The sequence below is a fragment of the Chelonia mydas genome, chromosome 19, assembly GCF_015237465.2.
Source record: "Chelonia mydas isolate rCheMyd1 chromosome 19, rCheMyd1.pri.v2, whole genome shotgun sequence".
Lineage (NCBI taxonomy): Eukaryota > Metazoa > Chordata > Testudines > Cheloniidae > Chelonia > Chelonia mydas.
In genome coordinates this window covers 1,191,524-1,215,685 of record NC_051259.2, presented here as the reverse complement: position 1 = coordinate 1,215,685, position 24,162 = coordinate 1,191,524, and the positions used below count along the sequence as shown (strand labels likewise).

At 49.8% G+C, this 24,162-nt stretch overlaps 1 protein-coding gene across 3 annotated transcripts in view; it reads right to left on the bottom strand.

Moving 5' to 3' along the window:
- Positions 1 to 24,162, bottom strand: part of EPHA10 (EPH receptor A10) — a 116,144-nt gene that overhangs the window by 8,548 nt on the left and 83,434 nt on the right. For 2 of the 3 annotated variants that reach the window (XM_037881953.2, XM_043532329.1), the window contains 8 exons: positions 21,589 to 21,644; positions 18,586 to 18,711; positions 12,758 to 12,943; positions 6,368 to 6,429; positions 6,028 to 6,231; positions 3,001 to 3,150; positions 2,173 to 2,366; positions 455 to 619 (listed from right to left, as the gene is read on the bottom strand). In XM_037881953.2, coding sequence (XP_037737881.1) covers positions 455 to 619; positions 2,173 to 2,366; positions 3,001 to 3,150; positions 6,028 to 6,231; positions 6,368 to 6,429; positions 12,758 to 12,943; positions 18,586 to 18,711; positions 21,589 to 21,644 — 1,143 coding nt within the window. The remainder of the gene's footprint in view (positions 1 to 454; positions 620 to 2,172; positions 2,367 to 3,000; positions 3,151 to 6,027; positions 6,232 to 6,367; positions 6,430 to 12,757; positions 12,944 to 18,585; positions 18,712 to 21,588; positions 21,645 to 24,162) is intronic. The other variant, XM_043532330.1, reaches the window with a different exon arrangement.

Genomic DNA, 24,162 nt, shown 5'->3' with positions numbered 1-24,162 from the left:
CAAGAGAAAGACTGGAACAGTGACAGGAGTCACGACAAGAGAAGCCAAACCCAAAGGAAGCAGGCTGGAGGAAAAGGGTTACAGTGAGATCAGGAGCTCACTTGGGCGCTGTGCTATCTGCATTATCTGGAAATAAGACTATTTATTTCCAGCTTTATAAACTTCAGGTAAGATCTGAGCTGTGCTGGGAGAGGTAGCCGGCCAGCCACTCTCCCATAAATACTATAAGTGGCCTCCGGTTTTCCAGCTTTAAAATCTACAGGTCAAACAAAGGACAGATACACACACAAACACATGCAGCTCCAATCTCTCCTGGAGCACGTTCTCCCAGGGGGTCAGACGCTCCATGCATATCTCTTGCTCACATGTAATAGCAGCTGCCTGGTATTTCAGAGCAGGCTTTTTCAAGCCGCATCTATTCTCTTGGTTTATTCCTAGGACACTCTTCACTTACTGGACCATCATCCTTGCCACAGACTCCAGGTAGCAGTACCCCGCAGCGGTGAAGTTATCTTTGTACCTGCCCATCTCTATGGCTTCCAGCCACTCACCCACGGAGCTGAAGGACGGGAAGGCTGAGAAAGTGCGTTCGGCCAGGGGGATGGACGGATTGTGAGGCCTGCCAACTCAAACAGGACATGAGCAGATCACACCAGAAGAAGGTTAAGCTCGCATCCATAGGGCTGAACCTGGCAGCTACCTCTCTAGCAGGCATGAAAGTGGGCTTGGCCCATGCAAGTTTTCAGGGAACAATTGAGGCAAGGCACATGGAAATTTAACCTGAGCACTGGCCATGTAAGGAAGGGGAGAACTGAGGGATGGTGGCTATTTGGTTCCCTAATCCTACCCACTCTGTGGGGATCTGGGATCACAGAATGTTCTGCAGGTTCCATCAGGAGCTGTCTCTGGCTGTGATCCTGGGTTACTGGCACTTCACCTTCCTCCCAAGTGATCCAACAATAGAGAAGGCTCAGTCTGCCTGGAGCAGGTCTCACCCCTCCACCAAGAACCGGAGCAGAGCAGGGCACCTGAAAGTCCCAGATGCCGTGCAGCACGGCCATCCTTTGCTTATGAAGACATTCAGTCACATAACACAGCCTGACACAGACACCCCCCAACGTGCAGCGTCTCTGCTGACCAGTCAGGAGAGGAGCTGCTCTTAACCCCTGGTTCTTCATCTGAAGGGTTCTGCTTTTAGTCAACTTCAGTTACAGAATCCTCCTCCAGCCAGAGCTCCCAGACCCACCCGCTGGGGCTGAGGAGAGTGTGTCTCTGACCCGTCGGCATTAGCTGGAGGAGGGGAGAAGTTTGGCTCTGCAGTAGAGGCAGCGTGGGAGAAATCATCAGACAACGTGGGTGTGGCCAGGGGACCCTCACAATAGTGCATTCGCTGGATCCCACTTCCCACGATACCTGTCTCTGCGCTGGCATGCAGGGTGCCACACGGATCGATGGGGGGCAGGGGAGACAGACTCCTTGGGGGCCCTCTGGGAATCCTGCCACCCACCCCGTGCAATGAGGTTGCATTGGTCCTGCTGCATCCAGGGCCCTGTGTTCCCAGAGGAGTGGGAGGGTAGAACTGGGGCCATTCCCCTACGGCAACTCGCTGGAGCCAAGGCTTGCCAGGTTCATATCACTGGTGTCAGCCCAGTGAGATCCACACAGCACGCTGTGAACCCAGCTTCAGCTGACCAGGAATCCTGCAATCCAGCCAGATTCCACGATGGCCCAATCCTGATCTCAGTTACCGCAGTAAGAAAAGGAGTACTTGTGGCACCTTAGAGACTAACCAATTTATTTGAGCATGAGCTTTCGTGAGCTATGTGAAATTTATTTGAGCATGAGCTACGTGAGCTACAGCTCACGTAGCTCACGAAAGCTCATGCTCAAATAAATTGGTTAGTCTCTAAGGTGCCACAAGTCCTCCTTTTCTTTTTGCGAATACAGAGTAACACGGCTGTTACTCTGAAAAAAGTTACCGTAGCGCGAGTCTGGGAATTACTGCAATGATTTAGATGGAGTGGCTCTGGATTTTCTTCAGCGTAACTGAGTTCAGCACCGGTGTCACCCTGGAGCGAGCTGTGTGGGGTGGCCTATGGGATACATACAGAGGTGAACGCTGCAGCATTCGAGAATTAAAGAGAAAGAGCAGTGATATAGGCAGATTTTCACCTGGTGCAAGTGGAGGTGGTACATTTTAGTGGCTCTGGGTTTTGAAGCATCTTGCTTAGGATATTGTGGATGTGTGAGAACTTGGGCCTCTCATTGCGATCCTTCTGCCAACAATCCAGCATGAGCTGGTGAAGCGGGGGCTGGCAATTCATCGGGGGAGGCAGCCGGAACCCATCCTCGATGGCCTTTATCACCTGAAATCCCACACGGGGCAGGAAGAGAAGAGAGTTATACAAAGGAGTCATTGAAGAGCAGCAGAGCAGTCCCTGTCTGTCAGCACTACTGGAGTACGACATTCGCATTATTCAGAGGAAACATTTTTCACCACAAATTGCCGATTTGCGTCAACTGAAACATTTAGTGAATTCGTGTTGAAATTGCCAAATTGTTTGTTTTGGTTGGGGAAAAAACCCTGAAAAAAAAACAAAACGTTTTGTTCTGAAAATGTTAAAACAAAATGTATCAATTCAAAATTATTTATTTTGTTTCAAATTTTCTTTCAGTGTCATTAAAAAATTTTAAAAGGGTAAAAACAGTCAAAAAGTAAATGAAAAGTTTTGTTTCAGGCTGAAGAGACCATCTTGTTTAACCCGAAACAATTGTTTTTAAATGTTTTGGGTTATTTGCATAGCTCTTCTCTTCTAGGCCAAAAATATACAAACGTCCCCCTGCACCACGTTAACCCAAGATGGAAATACGGAGCCACTCGAGCGACATGCATGGCTTGTAATTCCCGCTATCCACGAATGCCCGGCATTGAAACATGGTCACGTATCAAGTGCCGCTCTCTCCGTGGGGTCAGAGTACAGTGGCTGCAAAGCGACTCACGTCCTGGTTGGACATGTCCCAGTAGGGTCTCTCCCCGTAAGACATCACTTCCCACATCACGATGCCAAAGCTCCACACGGCACTGGCAGAACTGAAGCGATGGTACTGGATGGCTTCGGGGGCTGACCACAGCACCAGGCTCTTCCCGCCCTGGCCAGGCAGAAAAAAGGAAACAGGAGGTTCTCAGCAGCAGCAGGACAAGGGAGGCGTTCACACAGGCTCACTAACGCCTCCGATCAGCATGCGGCCCACCTGGATCGTGGAGCGCTTAGTGACCACAGACCTTGGCACCACGTACAGTTTTAACGCGAGGGGAAAACTTTGCACCAAATTCTTTAACAACGGAACAAGCACCAATGCTAGTCTGAAGGGCAGGGCGAGACCTGAAACGTTAACGTGGGAGGTTCCGTCTCCTGAAGGAGCTGATGGCATTTAATCCATTAATATTGAACGAAAACACACTGCCACTCCCTCCCACCTCACCTCTCTTGTATTTAGCGTCTGCAGAACCCTTCTGGCTGCACGTGGGACAGCCGGCACTGGGCTCCTCTCAGCTAATACTAACACCCATGTGCTTACGCACTACGCCGACACTGACTTGGACTCTGGATACATTCCATGGGTGGCGCATCTGAGCCCACTTAGCCACTGACGCTTTAAAAAACTCCCACACCCCCATCTGGATCTATGCTGGTTATGTGATATGTATGTATCTCGTGAACCTTGTAACCGAGACTTGCAATCCCCCATAACCGAAGCCCGACCCCAGAGGTACAGCACCTTCCCTCTTAACTTGTGTAAATTTGATTTTAAACATTAACTTTAATAAAATTAACTGCTAGGGACAGAGACAGACTCCGGCAGTCACACACCCTGCTTGTTAGAGAGAGGGAGACCTGGTGCTTCCACAGGTCTCTCCAGCCTTTCCTCAACTGGGACATATCTGGCCTCCAGTCTCTCGTTAACACCAACGAGGTTTCCATCCATGACATTTGGGACTCGGAGTCTCAGGTATAGCTCCGAGCAACATGCTTTCCTCTCCAGTTCCACAGAGCCTCCAAGTCAGGCTCTCCCCTGGCCGGACACTCGATTGGGCTGGGGGGACGTGCGGAACACTCCACCAGCATCAGACACTCAGACTAACCCAGATCTTTAAGTGCCAGGCTTGCCAGAGCTGGTAAGCGTCAGCAGCTCCCCGTGCAAGCCAGCAAGGCAGGGAGGGTCACACCCTCAGTCCCAAGGGCTGGCTGAAGGCAGGGTGTCAGCGGCCGCTAGTTCTTTGCGCTACCAGAATACTGCCTGTGACAGTACGTGTTCTTTGGAGTGAAGAATCCACTGTCGTTTTTAAGGACGAATGCCGTGGTTACTGTGATGACACAATGGTGCTGGCTCACGTACGCGGGCAGTGGGGCATCAGATGAAACCATCTTTTATACCGTACATTGATTTCTTCACTGGCAAGTGAAATGGTCTAAATTGGACTGTGAGTGAATTAGTGCGAGCAGTGTTATACTGCCATGCTAAAGGTGTGCTCTTGGGGAAGTGTGCGTCATTCCCCCGAACCTGCAATTTGCCTCCCTAACGGAGTCTGCAGGACAGATCCCCCCTCCAAGTGCCATGTTTGGGGTGCGGGTGTGTTTCTGGGGGATTGTAATGGGATCTCAAGCCGTGTGTGTGTGTGTGTGTGTGTGTGTGTGTGTGTGTGTTCGTTCAGGAAGTGTATTGGCTGGGAACGCTGAATAGGTACGTATGTGAATCAGACAGATCTTAAATTCTTAACTGAAAACCACGAATTTCATTACAAGTGATAAAACACACACACAACGAACCCTCAGGCTGCGTGAGCTGCTTACAGCTCCCAGTGCGTGCATGTGTATGTATACACACACACACACACACACACAGAGGCGAGGAGAGGGGAAGAATTTGTGTTGCACTGATTCAGATTCATAGGTAGTTTAAGCAGAAAGCCTTAGCATTTCACTGCCGTTTACTTTAATCTCCAACTGAAAAGAAAACTGTTTACATGCAAATACTGGATTCATGTAGCAGGAAGAGACCAGGCAACCAGGAAACATACTGCTTCTGCGGCAGGTTTGCTGCATCTGGTATTAAGCAGAGCCGTGAAACTCAGCTGGCTTCAGATTTTGATCCCTACTCAACATTCAAATCAGGCCTGCAAACCTCTTGGGCGATGCTGGGCCTAGTTTTAGGTTATCCTGATTGTGGCTTTGCATCGAAACAAGGAGAGATCCAGTTTTGCAAAGATTCAGCATGAGAACGTGGCCATTCTGCCCAAGGTTTGCATTTTGCTTTGGGAAGCATTGGAACCAGATGCCAAAGCTAAAGGAAACTTTCTCACAAACCCTGTGAAGTGGAACCAGATTGGTTTATGGCGACAGCAGTAACCTCAGCTGCTGGGAGAAGACTGTTAGATCTCTCTCTCAGGGGCAGGATGGTGCAAGAAGACACTCCTTGAGTCCCTGCCATGACAGAACTATGTTCCTGTTCTGATGGATGGCAGCAGCATCTGCACAAATAGCCTCAGACCCTTGGCTCCATCGTGAAAGGGGCTTTCAGCATCTCAGAGGGATCTGGACTTGTTCTTTTCTCTATCAGGTTTTTGCAGGGAATGTGGTTCTGTCACCCGCCAGGTCCATAGAAGGGAGGCTTCTCTATTCTTACATTTCCAGGACCTCCATGATTTGTACTTTGTACAAGGAAATTCCTCCTGCCTTCTGAACCTAGGTTGGAAAGTTTTCCTTCTCAAACTCTACACTGCACAAACATATCAGTCTATTTCCAAGCACAAGAGATGGTCTAATAACCACGTTACCCAGGGAGCTCATCTTTGTGTTCCTCAGTGACTGTCCCTGATATCCCATCTCATGCACCTTCAAAACCAACCCTGCCCCTCCACTTCCCCCCTCCAACGACCCCACAAAGTTAGTGAGTATCCAGCTCTGTCACAGCACAGGTACTGCACTGAGAACAGCTCCCCGTCCTTGCTAGTCCCCCGCAGCTTACCATGGTGGTGAAGATGGTCTCCATTTTATCTTCCTGGGACTGTCTGAAGCCTGATATTTTGCAAACCAGGTTGCTATTCACAAGGACTTTGTGGGCAGCAAGGCTTTTATGTACGTAACCCATCTCGGTCAGGTACTTCATGCCGGAGGCAATCCCATGTAACATACCAGTCAGCTGCGTGGCTGTGAACTGGCCCTCGTGTTTCTGCAAGGCAGGAGTAGGGAAGGTTCAGCTTGGGCTCAAGTCGCACAAACAGCTCGTGCTGTGACTCTTCAGTTAGGAAAATGGCAGCACTGCTCGGCAAAGTTCAAGGAGGTAACCGACACCCAGGTACACTCACCCTGAGAAACGAATCCAGCACTCCGTTCCCCATGTATTCCATCACAGTCATCATGGTATTTCCTGGGTGCACAGACAGAAAAGGAGTATTTAGCTAACCTTGGTTTTTATCAAGCACAGTTCTGCGCAGATATAAATACATACACCCAGCAAAGCCTGCAGACCCAAAGGTGCCCAGCCCAGCCCTCAACACTCCAGTCCTTTAAAGATTGTTTTCTGCTTGCTTTTCACACAAGAGATTTGGGTCTTGTTAGCTCTGTCTGTCATGGGAATCTCTGTGCATAACTAGAGAGTTAGTCTACATTCAAAGGAAGGGACTCCTGAGCGAAGGAGGGGAGCTGGGGAAGGGAAGGGATTTCTACTCACCCTTTAGAACCGGCTTTTTAAAAGCCTCAAACTCAAATGCCTGATAAATAGTGGGGAGAAAATCTCTCTCAAAGATTCAGCAACCCCACCTCCTGCCGCCAAAGTGGAGAACTCCTGGAGGTGAGCTGCTGGCTGCACACCAGGCATGAAGCTGAAGGTTTTGGTCTTGTGGAACACTGGGCCACAGTCCAGTGGGAGACGGGGCTGTACCAGGCGACGGTCTACATCCCTACATTAGGGAGGGGGCTAATCTTCTCAGCTGGAGACTAACTGGAGCAGTCAGAGCAACAGAGGGGAGGGTCTCAGAAGACAAATGCGGAACAAACACAAACTTAGCTTGTCGCAAAAAGTTTGAACCAATATGACAAAGAAAGTGAAGAGAAGAAAATTTTCAGTGGCTTAAAAACCGATACTGGGAATCTGGGTAACAAAAAGGAGGAACTGGAAATTCTCCTTGATGAGAAGAAACTTGGTAAAATTGGTATTCCCGAATGGTTGGACCGTCCATGAGGGGAATGTTAACATCACTGGTTACACTCTATTCAGGAAGGGTGGAGTGGGCCAGCACTCTAGATGAGAGACAGGACCTGTTGTAGAGTTACTAATGACTCGGTCTCAGGACCATGAATGCGTATGACTCAATGTGTTAAGTAACGAAGTCCAGGAGGGGGTACAGGTGAGTTAGACACCAACTCAAACCAGAGAGCAGGATGAGCTACTCCTGAAGCACCTGTCAACAATGTGTGGAAAGAGAAATTGTGGTGTTATGGGGGGGACATGACTTCAACCCCCAATCCAGGCAAGAAAGGGTTAAAAGCCCAGTCAGTCACAGCCACCTCACCTGGGTGGTAATTAGGTAGTTACTCCTCAGCCAGAGGTGATAACAGTCACCTGGGCCCTCTATATAATCTGAGAGCCTGTAGCCAAGGGAGAGAAGCCACAGGGAGCTGGCTGGCCCTTGCGACAGGCCAAAGGGCCAGCGACCCTGGAGGCTAGCAGCCTCAGGAGGAGGTAGGCTGGGCAGGACAGGACTTGATACTAGAGCCAGGGAAAGGCAGTGGAACCCCAGGGCCCAGAGGGCAGGCTGATTCTTTGGGATTTGGACTGCACCTGGCCGTTGTGTTATCCGGAATGAGTTTGGACCAGCCGCTTCTCAGCCAGAGGGCTGACCGGCACAAAGGCCGACAGACTGCGGGGGCACCGGAGAGGAAACCCCTGCAGCACTGCACCCGGAGACAAGTGGGCATGCTGGCAGGGAGTACGCATCGTTACTGGGAGTCACGTGCTGAGGTCTCAAGCAGCCACCAGTAAAACGTACCACTAAAGGGTTTCACCCTGCGCTAGGCATCTCTGATTTGGACCTTACTATGATGGAAGTTACTGGAAGTTAGTGCTTGCCTAGGGACCAGTGATAATGACTCCATTTCATTCAATATGGGCAAAGAGAGGACAGTCCCAACCAGGAATACAGAAACATGGGGGAGTTCTTTGAGAAGAGTTTATTACGTGGCGTAAAAGCCACAATTCCACAATGAAGAGAGAGGAGACCTCTGGGTAAAAGCCCACCCTGGTTCAGGAGTTTAAATGAAGGCAGCAATTAGAAATAAATTAGCAACAATGTATCGCAAGGAAAAAGGAGGAAAACAGAAAGCAACCAATGTGAATTAGAAGTGAAGGAGTGTAGGAAATTGATAAGAAAAGCTAAAGACATCAGAGGAGAATCCAGGGCAGGCAAGGCTCAGGACAGTTAGGAGGAGTTAGCAATCCTATAGGCCTGTTACTAAAAGTAGAGGATAAAACCATAAATAGTGATTCATAAAAGGGAGAAGTGTCCAATGAATTTCCCTGTTCTATATTTTGAAAGAAGCAGGATCATGTGCTCATATTACATGAGGACGATGAAGTACTTTCCAGTCCATTGGTAGCTAAAGACAGTGTTTTAATACAGCCAAATGTAAAGTTATCCCTCTAGGAACCAGGCATGCAGGCTATCCCTATAGAATGGGGTTTGGAATCCTGGAAAGCAGTGACTCTGAAGAGGATTTGGGGGTCACAGTGGACAAGAAACTCAATAAGAGTTCCTAGTGCAATGCTGGGGCAAAAAGGGTTAATGAAATCCTTGGCTGAAGCGGGAGAAGGAGCAGGGAGGTGATTTTACCTCTGTATATGGCATCGGTGAGACCTGTACTGGAATAGTGTGTCCACTTCTGCTGTCCACATTTTTAAAAGGACGTTGAAAAAGTGGAGAGAATGCAAAAAAAAAGCCACAAAATTATTTATGGGCTGGAGAAAATGCCTGAGAGTTAGAGACTAAAAGAACTCAATCTCCTCAGCTTATCCACACAATGACTGAGAAGAGACTTGATTTCTGTTACAAGGACCTTCTGGGGAGAAAATAGCAGGCCCTGAAGGAGTCTTTCATCTAGTGGAGGAAGGCAGAACAAGACACAATGGCTGATTAATTCACATTAGAAATCAGACACATTTTTAACAGTGAGGGTGATTAACCTTAGGAACCAACTACCAAGAGAAGTGGTGGCTTCTAGTCTTGATTTGAAGATCAGAGAGGGAGATGCCATTCTGGAAGTTATCCAGATCAGTACAGGGGCAACTGGGTGAAATTTACTAGCCTGTGATATATAGGATGTCAGACTAGATGATGGAATGGTCCCTTTTGGCTATAAACTCTACGAATTTATGAAAGGTCCTGCTTCAGGTCTCTAGATCCTCCAGTGCAGGGGCTCTCAATCTTTCCAGACAACTGTACCCTTTGCAGGGTCTGATTTGTCTTGCGTACCCCAAGTTTCACATAAAAACTACTTACAAAATCAGACATAAAAATATAAAGTGTCCCAGCACACTATTACTGAACAATTGCTGGCTCTCTCATTTTACCAAATAATTATAAAATAAGTTGACTGGAATATAAATATCACATTTACATGTCAGTGTAGAGTATATGGAGCAGTATAAACAAGTCATTGACTGTATGAAATTTTCGTTTGTACTGACTTCGCTAGTGCTTTTTATGTAGCCTATTGTAAAACGAGGCAAATATCTAGACGAGCTGATGTACCCCTGGAAGACTTCTGCTTACCCCCCAAGGGTATATGTACCCCTGGTTGAGACCCACTGCTGCAGTGGGACCTCCAAAAAACAAGACAGACATGACTTAATACTCCTGATATTTCTCAGGTAAAAAAGCAGAAAAAGAAACCTTATAATAAATAAATAGCAATAATCCAGGCCTCCTTCCCGTATCATCAGACGGCTGAAAAAGGCACAGACACATTTTTTTTCTCCTTTTCAACAAGCTCCCAGCCATCATTCAGATTTTACATTCACAGACTTCAACTTTCTGCTATGAGAACAGTGAATTAGGGCTTTCAAAAGTATGGCTCACTATACAATTCCTATATGGTGAAATGCTTCATGAATATCAAGTAGCTGTGGGAATGATGGGAACACAAAGCTTGTGTGGGTTTTTGAGGCTATCAGACCCTGATATGTCTCCAGAGTCACAGCTAGATGATTCATTTATTTTGAAACAAGATCACATCTGCCAAACAGAAAAGGAGGGAACTACACAGAAAAAGGGCCATTAACAGTGAGAAGGGTGCGTTTGCTCAGGGCGAGAGACTTGCAATTCTCTATCACAAACGTATAATGAAAGCAACTAATTAGCATTTCTGACTATCTACTATTAATGGTGGAGCTGTTCATCTAAATGGCGTAATTCACACACCCACAAAGCAAGCATACACGTCGTATTTTGAAGAAGAAATTAGTAAAAGGTAGGAAATGGAATGGATATAATTAGGGGTACTTAAGCACTTGACCATCAAACGATGGATTTCTGTACATCTGTATTGCACGCAAGCGGCTTAAACTCTAAGGGCCTGATTCTCTTGTTCCTTCGACACCAACCCTGCAGTTTGCTCTGCCTCCATGGATCCAAGCGCAGGTCCGGTGTCTCAGGGAGACGTGGATCTCACCCTGAGGAATGCAGTCAGCATAAGGGGCCCTGCTCTTGATTTGGGGAGGAATATTAAATACTATTGCTTGGAACACTTTGAGTAGCACCGTTGAGGAGAAACGTATTACTCAATGTGAGGGAGGGTAGCTGGATCGGGCCCTATGTTAAAACAGAAGCTGATCCCCTGTGTTATAAATAGCACGGTTCACAACATGCGTGTTCATGTTTCTCTGTATTTATGTGGATCTCTATTTAACTACACCTTCCTCAGATTCACAGAGAACACACACTCCCACAGGGACAGACAGACAGACAGACACTCATCTGTTTGCTGACAAAACCCTCCTTTTAATTTGCTTTTATGATAAGAGTTGGGTTTTGCTGCTAACCCAGTTTGGCTCCCTGGCTTTATTAATCTAGCTGTAAAAATTCTATTAAACAACATCAGAACCATAAAATAATAAAAACCAACACAAGCAAACGTTTGGCTTCCAGAGGGCAACTGTACAGCTTCTCCACCACCAGATAATCACATAGCTAAACAACTGCTCGAGCATATTACCGGATTAGTTCAGAGGCGAGACTCCTGCATTAATGACCCAAACTCCATGGTGGGTAATTAAGAAAACAATCAGCATTCTTCCTGCTTTTCCACAGGACAATCACTTTCTATTGCTTTTAAATTACCAAGTAAACGAGGCCGCATTGTTGCCACAAAAATCAGATCAGGGAGCGTATCGCTTCATTTTGCTGGGCACTCATAACCGTGTAACAATACCACAATCACTTTTTATCTACTGATCAGAGTAAGTGCCATGCAATCGCAGCACGACTGCCTGTGCACATCTCCCTTACGCTGCCCGACTTGCACAATTATCAGCCCACAAACGCTGGGAGTTACACAGGGCTTGGAATTGTGTCGTAACCGGAAGCAAACATGTCATTACTGCTGTGTGTGGACAGGATGTTTTTACAGCGGTCCCATACGTGTGTTGAGCACAAAGTCTCATGTAACGCACATCTCTCTGGTCCTGAATATCTCCACGTAGTGATTCCGCAGACGGTGAGCAGGTGCCTGGGCACTTGGCCTCCATTGTAGCTCTGACAGGCTCCTGGTCTGTGGTTCTGTTTTGTCCTCAACATTCCCTGTAGCCAAAGCACCGGCAGCCACCGGCATTCTCACCACCACGTCATGCAGGCCTACTCTAAGCAGGGGATACAAAAGTCAACAGCCAAGCGCTCCCAGCATTGGTACCACAGCCGGTGCTAGTGTGTTTGGAAATAGCTCGCCAAACAGTCCAGTGTAGGCACAGTCTGTGTTTTTAAGTCCTCGCCCCTCCCCAGGCCTCAGTTTCCCCATCAGGCAGGGTTGACAATACACACCTGTCTTTGTGGAGGGCTTCGGGTGCCCTGGATGAAGGGGGCTGTGTGACCATTCTCTGTATTTTCTTGCCTTCACTCTGAGAATCACACAGTGTTAAAACTGCAAGGATAGTGAGTGAAGCACGGGATTCTCTCACCACAACACAGCACAAAGCTGCCAGTATTCTGGGATTCGGCCCTCTCTCAGAGAGAGGGAACAGGAATCCAAAACTTTTCAAGCTGAAAGTGAGGGGGTGGATGCAGGGGTCAGTGAACCTAGTACGTTAGGCTTTCCATGCATGAGGACTGGATTCAAATCTACCTCTACGATCTAGTCACAATGGGTTTGGCAAGTGTCGTCCTAGATTAATTGGCCCTGTCATTTAAAAAACCCCAAACAATACAAAATTTGGAACAGAAAGGAAGTCATGTGGGATTGTGCCACAGAAACATAGGACCAAATCAGCAGATGGTGGTGCCATTTGGGGTTGAAGTGAGGGGCAGAGCAACTGTAAAGAAGGGGAAGGCTCAGACAAATGCCTTGCCTGAACCCAGATTAGCTCAAACCAATGCTGTGGGCGCCATCCATGCCAGGAGCACTAGGCATAGCACAAGACAGGGAAAGCTTGGTCTGTTTGGAACGCAATGAGTTTGCATACCATGACGTGCAGAGTTAATAAGCCTTACCTCTGGTGATGACGCCCTCCAGGCGGATGATGTTGGAGTGATCGAACTGGCCCATGGTGCTAGCCTCTGCCAGGAAGGCGTGCTTCTGCTTGTCTGAGCAGCCAGCTCGAAGGGTCTGGATGGCAACCAGGAGCTCTCTCTTACTGGGAAGTTTCAAGCATCCCCGGCAGACTTCTCCATACTCTCCTGTGCCATTAGAGATACGGGAATTAGAGTGTCTCCAGCTGAAGGAGCACGGACATTTAGCGTCCCTGTGGTTAGACATTTGAGAGTGTTAACATCAGTATTTTCCACTGAATGCATCCGATGAAGTGAGCTGTAGCTCACGAAAGCTTATGCTCAAATAAATTTGTTAGTCTCTAGGGTGCCACAAGTCCTCCTTGTCTTTTTGCGAACATCCCAAAAGAATGCGGCATGGGACTGTTTTCATACTGTCATTCTAGGAGCTGAGCTGGCTGCTCTCTTGGTCACTCACAGGCTATGAAAATGGGAGCTATTACTACAGCCGATTTTATTTATGGCTTTCTCAAATCTTTGAATATCACTGCGCAAAACAGCGCTGCACAGATCTGCTGCTGCGCAATGGGTCGCAGCGCTGGAATTTCTGACACAGAACAAGGGGCAGCGCTGCTCTTCTAGAAAATCAGCTCCCCTTCTGGTAGCGTTTCCTTGTGCCCCACATCCCATAACAGGACCTCTGCCTCTGGACCTGCAAACACTGTGACCTGGGAGCACAGAAGCTGGTCCAGGGGTGTGGGCAGCCGGTGTGTGAGTACCTGGCTAGTCGGGCAGATGGGCTCTGCTTTCACATAGCAGGGATCTGTACAGCCAGAAACTCTCAGGGGAAAAATCCACCCACAACACAGGAAGGTGGATTAAGGTCCCTTTAAAAATTCTCACCCTAGCCTCAGTTTACCATCTTCCCCCACTTCTGGGGGGCATCATGACTTGCTGTGAACACACAGACCGTGAAACTCTTTAGTGCCAACTAGCAGTTACAACAACACATGATGCAAATTCCTCTCTTTGGCGGCTTAGGCCATTCCCCTAATGCACCAGCCGAGTGCACACTGCACTTTTGAAGTGCTTTCCATGAATGGAAGATTATCTCCTAGAGATCAAGAGAGTCCTCGCTGGGGTCTGACTCTCTCCACTCCCAAACCATCCCAAACGTCAGCTCTCTGGTGACTCCCTCCTGCCCACATGAAGGATAGTCAGGGCCATGCACTGTTCATCAGCACTTGCGACAGAACTTTCTGCTCAGTCGCAGCCACAATCAGGGCAGCACAAAGTGACAAATTCTAATAAGAAAAGGCCAACTTTGGTTTTACAGGGAAAAGCCAATGGATATGAAGAGCTTTATTGATCTGAGAGACAGGTAACCGGCTAGGTCACCCGGGAGACTAATACAAACCATTCTACGTTCCTCCCATTTAAAAGACCTATTCTACTTGGATTTCCTTCTCATTAATTATCTATTGCTAAAAGTTCAGAATCACTGGGCCAGTTTCTCTGCCCTGAAGGCTGCTAAGATTCCTCTGCCCTCCACTGTCTGACAATCACCTTCTATTTCCATGTTCATATTTAAGCTGCTAGTTAAGCTACTCCCCTGCAACTTCTCTTTGGGAAAATGACACCCAGCATACCAAGGCCTCCACAGATCTGGCTTGTATTAGCAATTAAAGCTGCAGGGATTTTAATTTGCTTTGACGTTTTAGGCCGTAAAGTTGATGAAAATCAATCAATCATTGAGAGTTAACATACTCATAAAAAGTTTTTACACCGCTGTCAACCTGCTAAGAAGCAGATAATTGCCGATGTTCTCTATGAGATGCTGCTCATGTCACTGTATGCGCTGCCTGAGGAAATACACAGGGACACTAAATCAAGCTCATGTACAAAGTACTAACCAACTGCACTCTGCTTCTCCCTGCTACGAGCATACAAAACCGGCCAGCATCACAGTGAGACTGAAAATCCCTAACAGGAAATATGTAAATGGCTTTAAGAACCCTGACGAGGCTCCCAGAATCCTACAAAGAGCCAAGCAGGTACCAATGGGCTGCTGAGATTCGTTCCTCCACTGGAACCTGCCACAATCCCCTCAGTGCACACAGCAGCAATTCACGGGCGCCATGGCCCTTGTCCTCCCGGCTTCAAGGGAGCAGGTGAAAATCACAATCCTTTCAGTCATTCCCAGGGATCTTGTGCCTCCCCCCAGCGGTGCCTCCTTCCTTTACGATCTCTGACGTGTTTGACTGATGCTGCAGACTGGGACTCACTTCTCCTCCGAGGGCGCCACTCTCCACCTTCCTCCAAGGCCTGTCTCAGGTGAGACCCTCCCCTCCAGCAGAAGGAGCGGAGTTGAACACATCCAGAGCCCAAGTGGGATGCACTGCGAGTTCTTCCATTTCTCCTCATTCCCCAGAACTCAGCGAGGGGTCACGCGAGACAAGGCCGCGAGGGCTATGGGGGAAGTAAGGTGTTTACACCTGCGTTACAGCTGGCGAGGTCCTGCCAGGACCACCATCCAAGTGCATGGCACAGTTCAACTCTCTCCACCCCAGTCAGTACCAGGTATAGAATCATAGAATCATAGAATATCAGGGTTGGAAGGGACCCCAGAAGGTCATCTAGTCCAACCCCCTGCTCGAAGCAGGACCAAGTCCCAGTTAAATCATCCCAGCCAGGGCTTTGTCAAGCCTGACCTTAAAAACCTCTAAGGAAGGAGATTCTACCACCTCCCTAGGTAACGCATTCCAGTGTTTCACCACCCTCTTAGTGAAAAAGTTTTTCCTAATATCCAATCTAAACCTCCCCCATTGCAACTTGAGACCATTACTCCTCGTTCTGTCATCTGCTACCATTGAGAACAGTCTAGAGCCATCCTCTTTGGAACCCCCTTTCAGGTAGTTGAAAGCAGCTATCAAATCCCCCCTCATTCTTCTCTTCTGCAGACTAAACAATCCCAGCTCCCTCAGCCTCTCCTCATAAGTCATGTGCTCTAGACCCCTAATCATTTTTGTTGCCCTTCGCTGGACTCTCTCCAATTTATCCACATCCTTCTTGTAGTGTGGGGCCCAAAACTGGACACAGTACTCCAGATGAGGCCTCACCAGTGTCGAATAGAGGGGAACGATCACGTCCCTCGATCTGCTCGCTATGCCCCTACTTATACATCCCAAAATGCCATTGGCCTTCTTGGCAACAAGGGCACACTGCTGACTCATATCCAGCTTCTCGTCCACTGTCACCCCTAGGTCCTTTTCCGCAGAACTGCTGCCTAGCCATTCGGTCCCTAGTCTGTAGCGGTGCATTGGATTCTTCCATCCTAAGTGCAGGACCCTGCACTTATCCTTATTGAACCTCATCAGATTTCTTTTGGCCCAAACCTCCAATTTGTCTAGGTCCTTCTGTATCCTATCCCTCCCCTCCAGCGTATCTACCACTCCTCCCAGTTTAGTATCATCCGCAAATTTGCTGAGAGTGCAATCCACACCATCCTCCAGATCATTTATGAAGATATTGAACAAAACCGGCCCCAGGACCGACCCCTGGGGCACTCCACTTGACACCGGCTGCCAACTAGACATGGAGCCATTGATCACTACCCGTTGAGCCCGACAATCTAGCCAGCTTTCTACCCACCTTATAGTGCATTCATCCAGCCCATACTTCCTTAACTTGCTGACAAGAATACTGTGGGAGACCGTGTCAAAAGCTTTGCTAAAGTCAAGAAACAATACATCCACTGCTTTCCCTTCATCCACAGAACCAGTGATCTCATCATAAAAGGCGATTAGATTAGTCAGGCATGACCTTCCCTTGGTGAATCCATGCTGACTGTTCCTGATCACTTTCCTCTCATGTAAGTGCTTCAGGATTGATTCTTTGAGGACCTGCTCCATGATTTTTCCAGGGACTGAGGTGAGGCTGACTGGCCTGTAGTTCCCAGGATCCTCCTCCTTCCCTTTTTTAAAGATTGGCACTACATTAGCCTTTTTCCAGTCGTCCGGGACTTCCCCTGTTCGCCACGAGTTTTCAAAGATAATGGCCAAGGGCTCTGCAATCACAGCAGCCAATTCCTTCAGCACTCTCGGATGCAACTCGTCCGGCCCCATGGACTTGTGCACGTCCAGCTTTTCTAAATAGTCCCTAACCACCTCTATCTCCACAGAGGGCTGGCCATCTCTTCCCCATTTTGTGATGCCCAGCGCAGCAGTCTGGGAGCTGACCTTGTTAGTGAAAACAGAGGCAAAAAAAGCATTGAGTACATTAGCTCAATGTATCTGTTTCTGTTTCTGTAGGTATCTGTTTCCTAGCACATGGCAGCTCCCACAGAAACCTCACCATGGAAAGAAAACCGAGGGTTGTATTTATACACTGGCAATAATGCAAGGAGTCATTTCTTGGAGCGCTCCAACACCTTACAGAGCCAGGGAGTCAGGAGCTGCATTGATTTCAGCTAAGTAGCTGCTGTGAACAAGTTGATATGCCTCAGTCTCCTGGGCGGGGGAAGAGCACCTTGGAACACATTTGCAGGGAAAAGGTCTCGGTTAAAAGCTTGTTCAAGTGGGTCCCCGTGCCCCAGAGAGCAACACTGCTGATTTCTGACAGGAGCCTATTCCCAAGTGACTTGTCTAAATCTCACAAGCTGCGTTAGATGGAGAAGTAGCACTTCTGGAACCAGCTCCTTACAGCTGCACGGAACAATGACCCGATGCAACCCTGAATGCAAAGTGTCAGACTTGTGACCCTGAACCCAGCTAGTCAGATCCACACCTCAGCCAGCCTTCTCTGCACACCCCAGTAACATCCACAGCCTCCCCGAGTCCCTGCAGGGGACAATGTTTTGGAAGATCATTTTGTCATCTAGAAAAGGCTCGAGTGACATTTGATCTCTCTATTCAGGTGCTTATACGGCCCCATGCCTGTAGCGTCTGAGCACCTCTGAAGTGTGTGCAAGCCAAAATATTAATAACTCTCTGTCTCTTGTCCCTTGCAGTCAGCAGGAGGAACTCTAGTCCCAGGGTGAAAAAGGCAGGGTCTCAGATACTGCCGAGTTTCTGTGTCTGTTTCATACTCTCTGGCTCCCTAGGAGGGGGCCAGACAGCAGCCTGACAGTTCAGCCAGTCAGACACACAGCTCTGCTTTTTAAAACAGAAAACTCTTGGCTGCTGACTCAACGTATTGCTCACAAAATGGATTTACGGTTTTGCTTAAGTCCCAACTAATGGCAAGAGCGGCACCAGGGCTCTGTGCCTGGCAAACCCTGAGGCCAGACAGAGGCTGGGGATTACACAGAACTGGGCCACACTCCCTCACCTCTGAGAGATTCATCACCTGGGAGTGCAGAAGGGTTTTTGGGGGGTGAGCAATGTCACTCGGAACGCAGGCCGGCCAGCACCTGCCAGAGGGGTAGTGAGCTCTCACTGCACTCGCCCTGGCTCCTAGCTGGGGGTCAGGCTGCAGACAGGCGCCAGCAGCATTTGCTGGGCTACATGGCAGAGGCTGGAGAAGAACGGAGCTGGGAGATAAGCTGTGACCTGCTCCACCTGGAAATCCTGCCTCAGCCTGGGATTGCAGCCTGGAGCCCTGGGAACCCTGCTGGGAATTAGCCCCTTGGGGTGAAAGAGGAGCTAGAAACCCTCCCTCCCCGTGAGGCTGTAAATCCACACCCAGTGTCCATCCAATGGGCTGAGGACACGCTCTCCTCTTCAGACTGATCGCCGTGTCCCCGTGGCACACGCGTCCTCGGCCCAGCAGGAATGCCCCTCTGCAGAGCGCACCGGGAGCCACGCTGCAGCGTCTCGAACCAGAGTACTTGCCTGTTCCAATGATCCGCTCGATTTTGATACTCGAGTTGTCGAGCTCTTTGGCAAAGAGGTGCACGGCCTGCATGGGGTCTTCACAGGTGTCAGGGTCAATATATGTCCTCCTGGTTGGTATCTTAACTACAGCAAAGAGGGGGAATAAACAGAGTATGTGTGAGAAGAAAACCCTGTGTCACCTCCGCAAAGCTCTGCCCAGCCGGGCCCCACTGAGAGAGAGGGAGCAGAGAGCGAACCGGCAGGAGCTCTGCCCTCTCTTTACCTGCCAGCACTGCAAACCCCCCTCCAGGCTGCAGTCCCCTCGCTGTCTCCAGTACTCCTCCTGCTGCTCTTTGCTCCCTGGCCTTCAGCTGCGCTTTGGGGCTCAGGACCTGAACTGGGCCCACCGAGGGACACTGCAGCAGCTAATCCACGCCCACAGCTTTCCTTTCGGACACCGTGTCCCCTTTCAGGATCTGTGAATGCAGCTCGGAGAAAGCCAGTCACAGTCACACCAGAGCAGCGTCCACATATCGGCTGAGCACAGTGCTCCACGTCAATGCAGAAAACCCAAGTATTCTGTAGCGCCCAGAGCGCCAGGACGCAGGCCTCTGCAGAGGATGGGAGCAACAGCATCTATCTGGATTTAATTTAACTACAAAACACTGCTGTTTAAACAGGTAATTAGCTCTTCAGCTTAACGAAGCCCGACAATAACTTCCCTAGGACCCTACAAACCTGTGTCCTCCGGCTGTGCTGCTTGGGCCCCTTGTGGAGGCCCTCTCCTGTCTGCGTAGCAGGGATTTGGAAAAGAACACGCAGCTCTGCAACCTACAATATGCTCCGCGGCTCCCAGCCCCTCCCGCACTGGGGAGATCTTTGCAAGGCTCTGCTCTTTATCTCACAGCCCCAAACTACATTTGGCTAATAGACGGTCCTCTCCTCTCTGTACACTGTTAACGAAACGAAATGAAGTGAGGCAGGCAGCTGTTAGGGTCGTCTATGGAAACAATCACTAAGGCCAGGGGACCGGGCTTCCATTCCCCAGGACGCGCTATCCATTCAGGCTACAGCCATGTTGACACAGCACCATTCTGAACCACCAGCGATATCGCGGCGCCAACACACAGAGCTCCTCTCCTCATGGCTTTAGCCCCAGACCACCTCTAGAGATACAGCCAGCTCCGGCCAAGGTCAGGTTTGCTCTGTGTGGGCTGCAGGGCTGGTCAGAACTGCCATTAGGACAAGCCGGGGAGCATTGTTGGGAGCGCTTCTCTGGGTCCGAACGCAGGAGCTCTGCTTCCAGCATCAGGACTGATGGACAGACGTGCTGCCTCTCCCCGGATCGGCCTCAGCAGGAACCTCCTGCCTTTTGGGACCGACACTGCACTAGCTAAAACTTATGAGAAACTTGGCTCTATCAGTTTGCTACCAAGTTCCTACAGGGAGAAAAGGGAACCGTTCCCTCTGCTCATTCTCACTCCGCCCAGCTCAAACAGAGATGACAGCCCTTGAACTCAAGGAGCCGCCTCTCGGAGTCTGAGCAGATCCGCCTCCCAGGTTAATCCTCGCCTACCTGAACAATCCAAGCCCTCCAGCAGGGACAATTATAACCACGAACTGTTCCAGGCCCCGATGATCAGCAGCATGGATTGCAAAGCCTTCCCCGCAGGCCACTACCATCTGCTAAATGGTAACTGACGCTGCCTGGCCTGCGCCCAGGAGAGCGAAGTGCAGTGACAGCAACCCAGTTACAAAGAAAAGGAGTACTTGTGGCACCTTAGAGACTAACCAATTTATCTGAGCATAAGTTTTCGTGAGCTACAGCTCACTTCAGATGAAGTGAGCTGTAACTCATGAAAGCTTATGCTCAAATAAATTGGTTAGTCTCTAAAGTGCCACAAGTCCTCCTTTTCTTTTTGCGAATACAGATTAACACGGCTGCTACTCTGAAAACAGTTACAAAGAACATTGCACAACGCGGGTGGGGACTGTTGCTGCCACTCACAGGTTTCCTGTAAACCTTCATTTTAAATTCCCAGAACAAATAACAAAGACAGGAGCATGTTGGCTCTGCTGCTCCTGGGGCCTCTGCTCCCAACACAACAGCACTGGGTGCCCTGACCTCAGGGGTTTGCCTTGCTCAACCGAGGGGGGCAAAGACTGACTGAGTTTCTGCACATTCCAAACAGGCAGGGGGCTGTGCATGCTGCTCCTATTGGGGAACCAAACCAGCAGCGAAGGCCAATCCCACGTCTACCGAGCACAAAGTCCAAAGAGCAAATATAACGCATGTGGTTCCTCTGGTGTCCTGCCTGTGTGTGATGGCACCGGAGGTTGGGATCAGGACACCAGGAGCAACCCTCTCCCTACCCAGATCACTAACAGGTAGCCTAAGAAACCCCAGCTGCTGCACTTCATCTCTCCCTGCTTTGTATGGAAAACTCTCAGCAATAATCAAGGATCCTGAAAAGCGGATGACGGCAGCAAAGGCTTGTCTGAAAGCGTACGGATTCTGCTGCCTCTCAGATGCTTCAGGGAGCAGAAGAGGAGGTCTGTGCTTAACTGGCATATGCCAGGAATCAAATACACTCGTCAGTTCTGACATTTGCATTTCCTTTGACAACTGTTGTCTGTAAAATTATCACTGCTTGGTAATCAAGAGATGCCCCAGAAAACAAACCCCCGCCCTCCCATAGCTGGATGTGAAAAGCTGACAGAATAATTCATACGCCCTCGAGAAAGCTGAAAGCACCTCCGTTTCCTGTGGCTTGCCAGTGACCTCCCTGAGCAGCCAGCGCTCTGCGCGCAGGAAGGACGGCCACTGGCTTATGAAGCTGTCAAGCCAGCTGTCTCCGGGGAGCCTTGCTGTGCTGAGCTGGCCTTCTCTGGGCTAACACGGGATGACAGCACTTCAAAAGGAAGGATTCCAGGCTGCTCTGCAGAGAGCAGGTTTGTTAATAACAGTAAATGCAGAGCTCCCCATGCAATCAGACAGCACAGCGGCCAGACATCACTTACAATGGAAGTACAGCTCCTCGTCTCCGTCCTGGCTGGCTTTGCTGTACCCACACTGTCTGCAATGAGAAGCAATATTCATGTTAGGCCTTGGGTGTGAATCTCCCACTGGATACAAAGCCCCAAATGCCAGTGCCTGAGAGTGCTGTCCAACCCCCAAAATACACCAGCACAAGGAGCCAGAGGTCAGGGCCAAGCAAACCTGTACACTTAACCACTGTGGTCTCTGTGATCCCAACCCCAGCAGGAGAGAATTGCTGTGGCAGGGACTGGATGTGGAGTTGCATCTTCCGCTGTGGGAGTGGAAGAGCCTAGGGGTTACTCTGCAGCACAGCAGACAAGTAAATGGCTGGGGGCAAACCGCGCAGAGTGGGCCCAGGCTGATCCGGGGCTGGGGTAGAAGCCAAGAAAGGGCAGGTCAAATCTGGAGCAGCAACATGAAGGCAAGTTCTGAACTCCCAGGGATAATGACGGAGCAGCGTCTCCAGGTCATTTCCAGCCCACATGAAGAGCACTCTGGTCTCCTTAAGCCGATGGGTACCAGACACCGGGTATTCTGACACACAGAGCATTTGCTAGCTCGGTCATGTGGATAACTCAGCTGTCCACATCCTCTGACAGGTGCAGCTAAGGCCTGCAGCAGGCAGGATATTTGCCCATGTGTCCACACCCCTGTAATCTCAGCCTGACACCACGCTTTTTTTTTTTTTTTTTTTTTAGAAAAGATGCTAGTCAAATGCCCTGGGCTGGACGGACTCGCCCCAGTGCCGCAAGCAACGAAGTCACCAGGATTTCAGACATGGCACTCGTAGTGTGACCGTCAGATCCCTGCTCTGACCTTCAGGGACTCCTGTTAGCATAGACACGAAGCCAGCTCTGCTGAGCTCCTATGGACCACCAGTCAGCAGCCTAAACCCTCCCTGGGCTGATGCCGCACTGGCTGCAGGCAGTGGCAAAAGTCCTGCTGGCATCCAAGGGAGCAGGGCCCCAGTGAGGACCAAGCTGGAGCGTGAGGCTGCCCCCGATGCTGGGTGGCCTCTGTCTTGGAGAGGACCATTTGGTTCATAAACTAAAAGCAAAGCCAACACCACACCCTGCTGTTCCTCTGGCAACTTCCCACCTCAGCACCCCCATTGACACCACGCCGGAGGGAGGAAGGAACTTCCCCAGCTCCAAAGCAGGGGCCCAGAGCCTTGCACCAGGGCTGCCTGCACCTGCAAACTGTGCAACTCTAAACAAAGGAAACAAGCCTCCCCTCCCTTGGAGCTGCTCCTCTGCCACCCCAAGGCGTTCAGGGGAAACGGCCGCTGGGGGGGGCCAAGTGAATTCTTGATGCCTGTGTGAGCCTGGCTCTTGGAGCTCAGGCATTCTGTGCACCGGAGCTCGGCCTGCCACTCTGGAGCCCCACCCCACCCCGCTGCTCCAACAAGGGGCCTAGGGACCTGGGATTCCCGAGGTGAAGCGAGTGACAGTGGCCTACTCTCACCCCAGCCCTGTCGTTACACAACACGCTAGTCTTCACTCGTAATTTATTATTCTATTTACTTAAATTAGTCTCATTTGGGGCTCAATTTAATCTTTTAAGTAAAAAATTACAGATCGTTACACTGAACCATCTGTCAGATGAATACAGATGCCTCTCTGAACCATTTCCCTTGTTCTAGCAGCCCTGGCAGGAGGAATGGAGATCGGAGTGAGTGGCTCTGAAGATAGCACAATTATCTGCTTCGTATACTTCCCAATGCAGTTTGGAACTCCAGCTGTCTGGGTTTCACTCATCCTTCAACTCCAGAGCTAGACCCAGCCAAAGCAAACACCTGAGCCTTAGAAAAGTCCCAGATTAGGAAGATTAACAGAAATATAGATTTTAAAAATGCTAAGGTAACTTAAGGGAATTTCTATCCTTTCTATCCAGTTGGAAAAGTTTCACACTGTTTGGAGATGTCCCAGTGTGACCCACTGGTGACACATGACCCGAACCACAGAGGATGCAAGTCTGTTACAGTTCCAAGATACGGCCAGGAGTGCAGAGACTCTCGTGCTCTCTCTGAAGGTCTCCAGTTGGCCAGCATGGTGGCCACATTGCAAACAGTGCAGAGAATCCTGGGGGTTTAGTTGTTATCCACTGGAGCCAACAAAGTCTCCTAGATATCCCCCCCGCTTCCCACCCAGGCCCATTGTCACAGTCACATCGCTAGTCCACTGAGCACCACTGTGGCTGCAGACACACGGCTCTGGGTAAGCTTTCCCCACTGCCCGTTCCCCAAAAGCCTCTGACCTCGGGAAAGTGACTCACGTGTGTGACAACAGCCCAGCCTGGGCCTTGGCAGACTGTGGACCACTCGGAACACTGTTCTAGCCAGAGCCTGGGGGAGCTCTGAATGCCACCAGCCGCTCCCGGCCACGGGCAGATTCACACTTGATTTGCCAAAGCATTTTTCAGCTACCGAACCCTGGAAGCCCACTTGATCCCCTGGCACAAACACCGGCTATTCCAAGCCTGGAACAGGAAGGTGACATTCACCTCTGTGCAGAGGGCCAGCTCTAGGCCTTGTGTTGGCCCTGTCTATGAGCAGA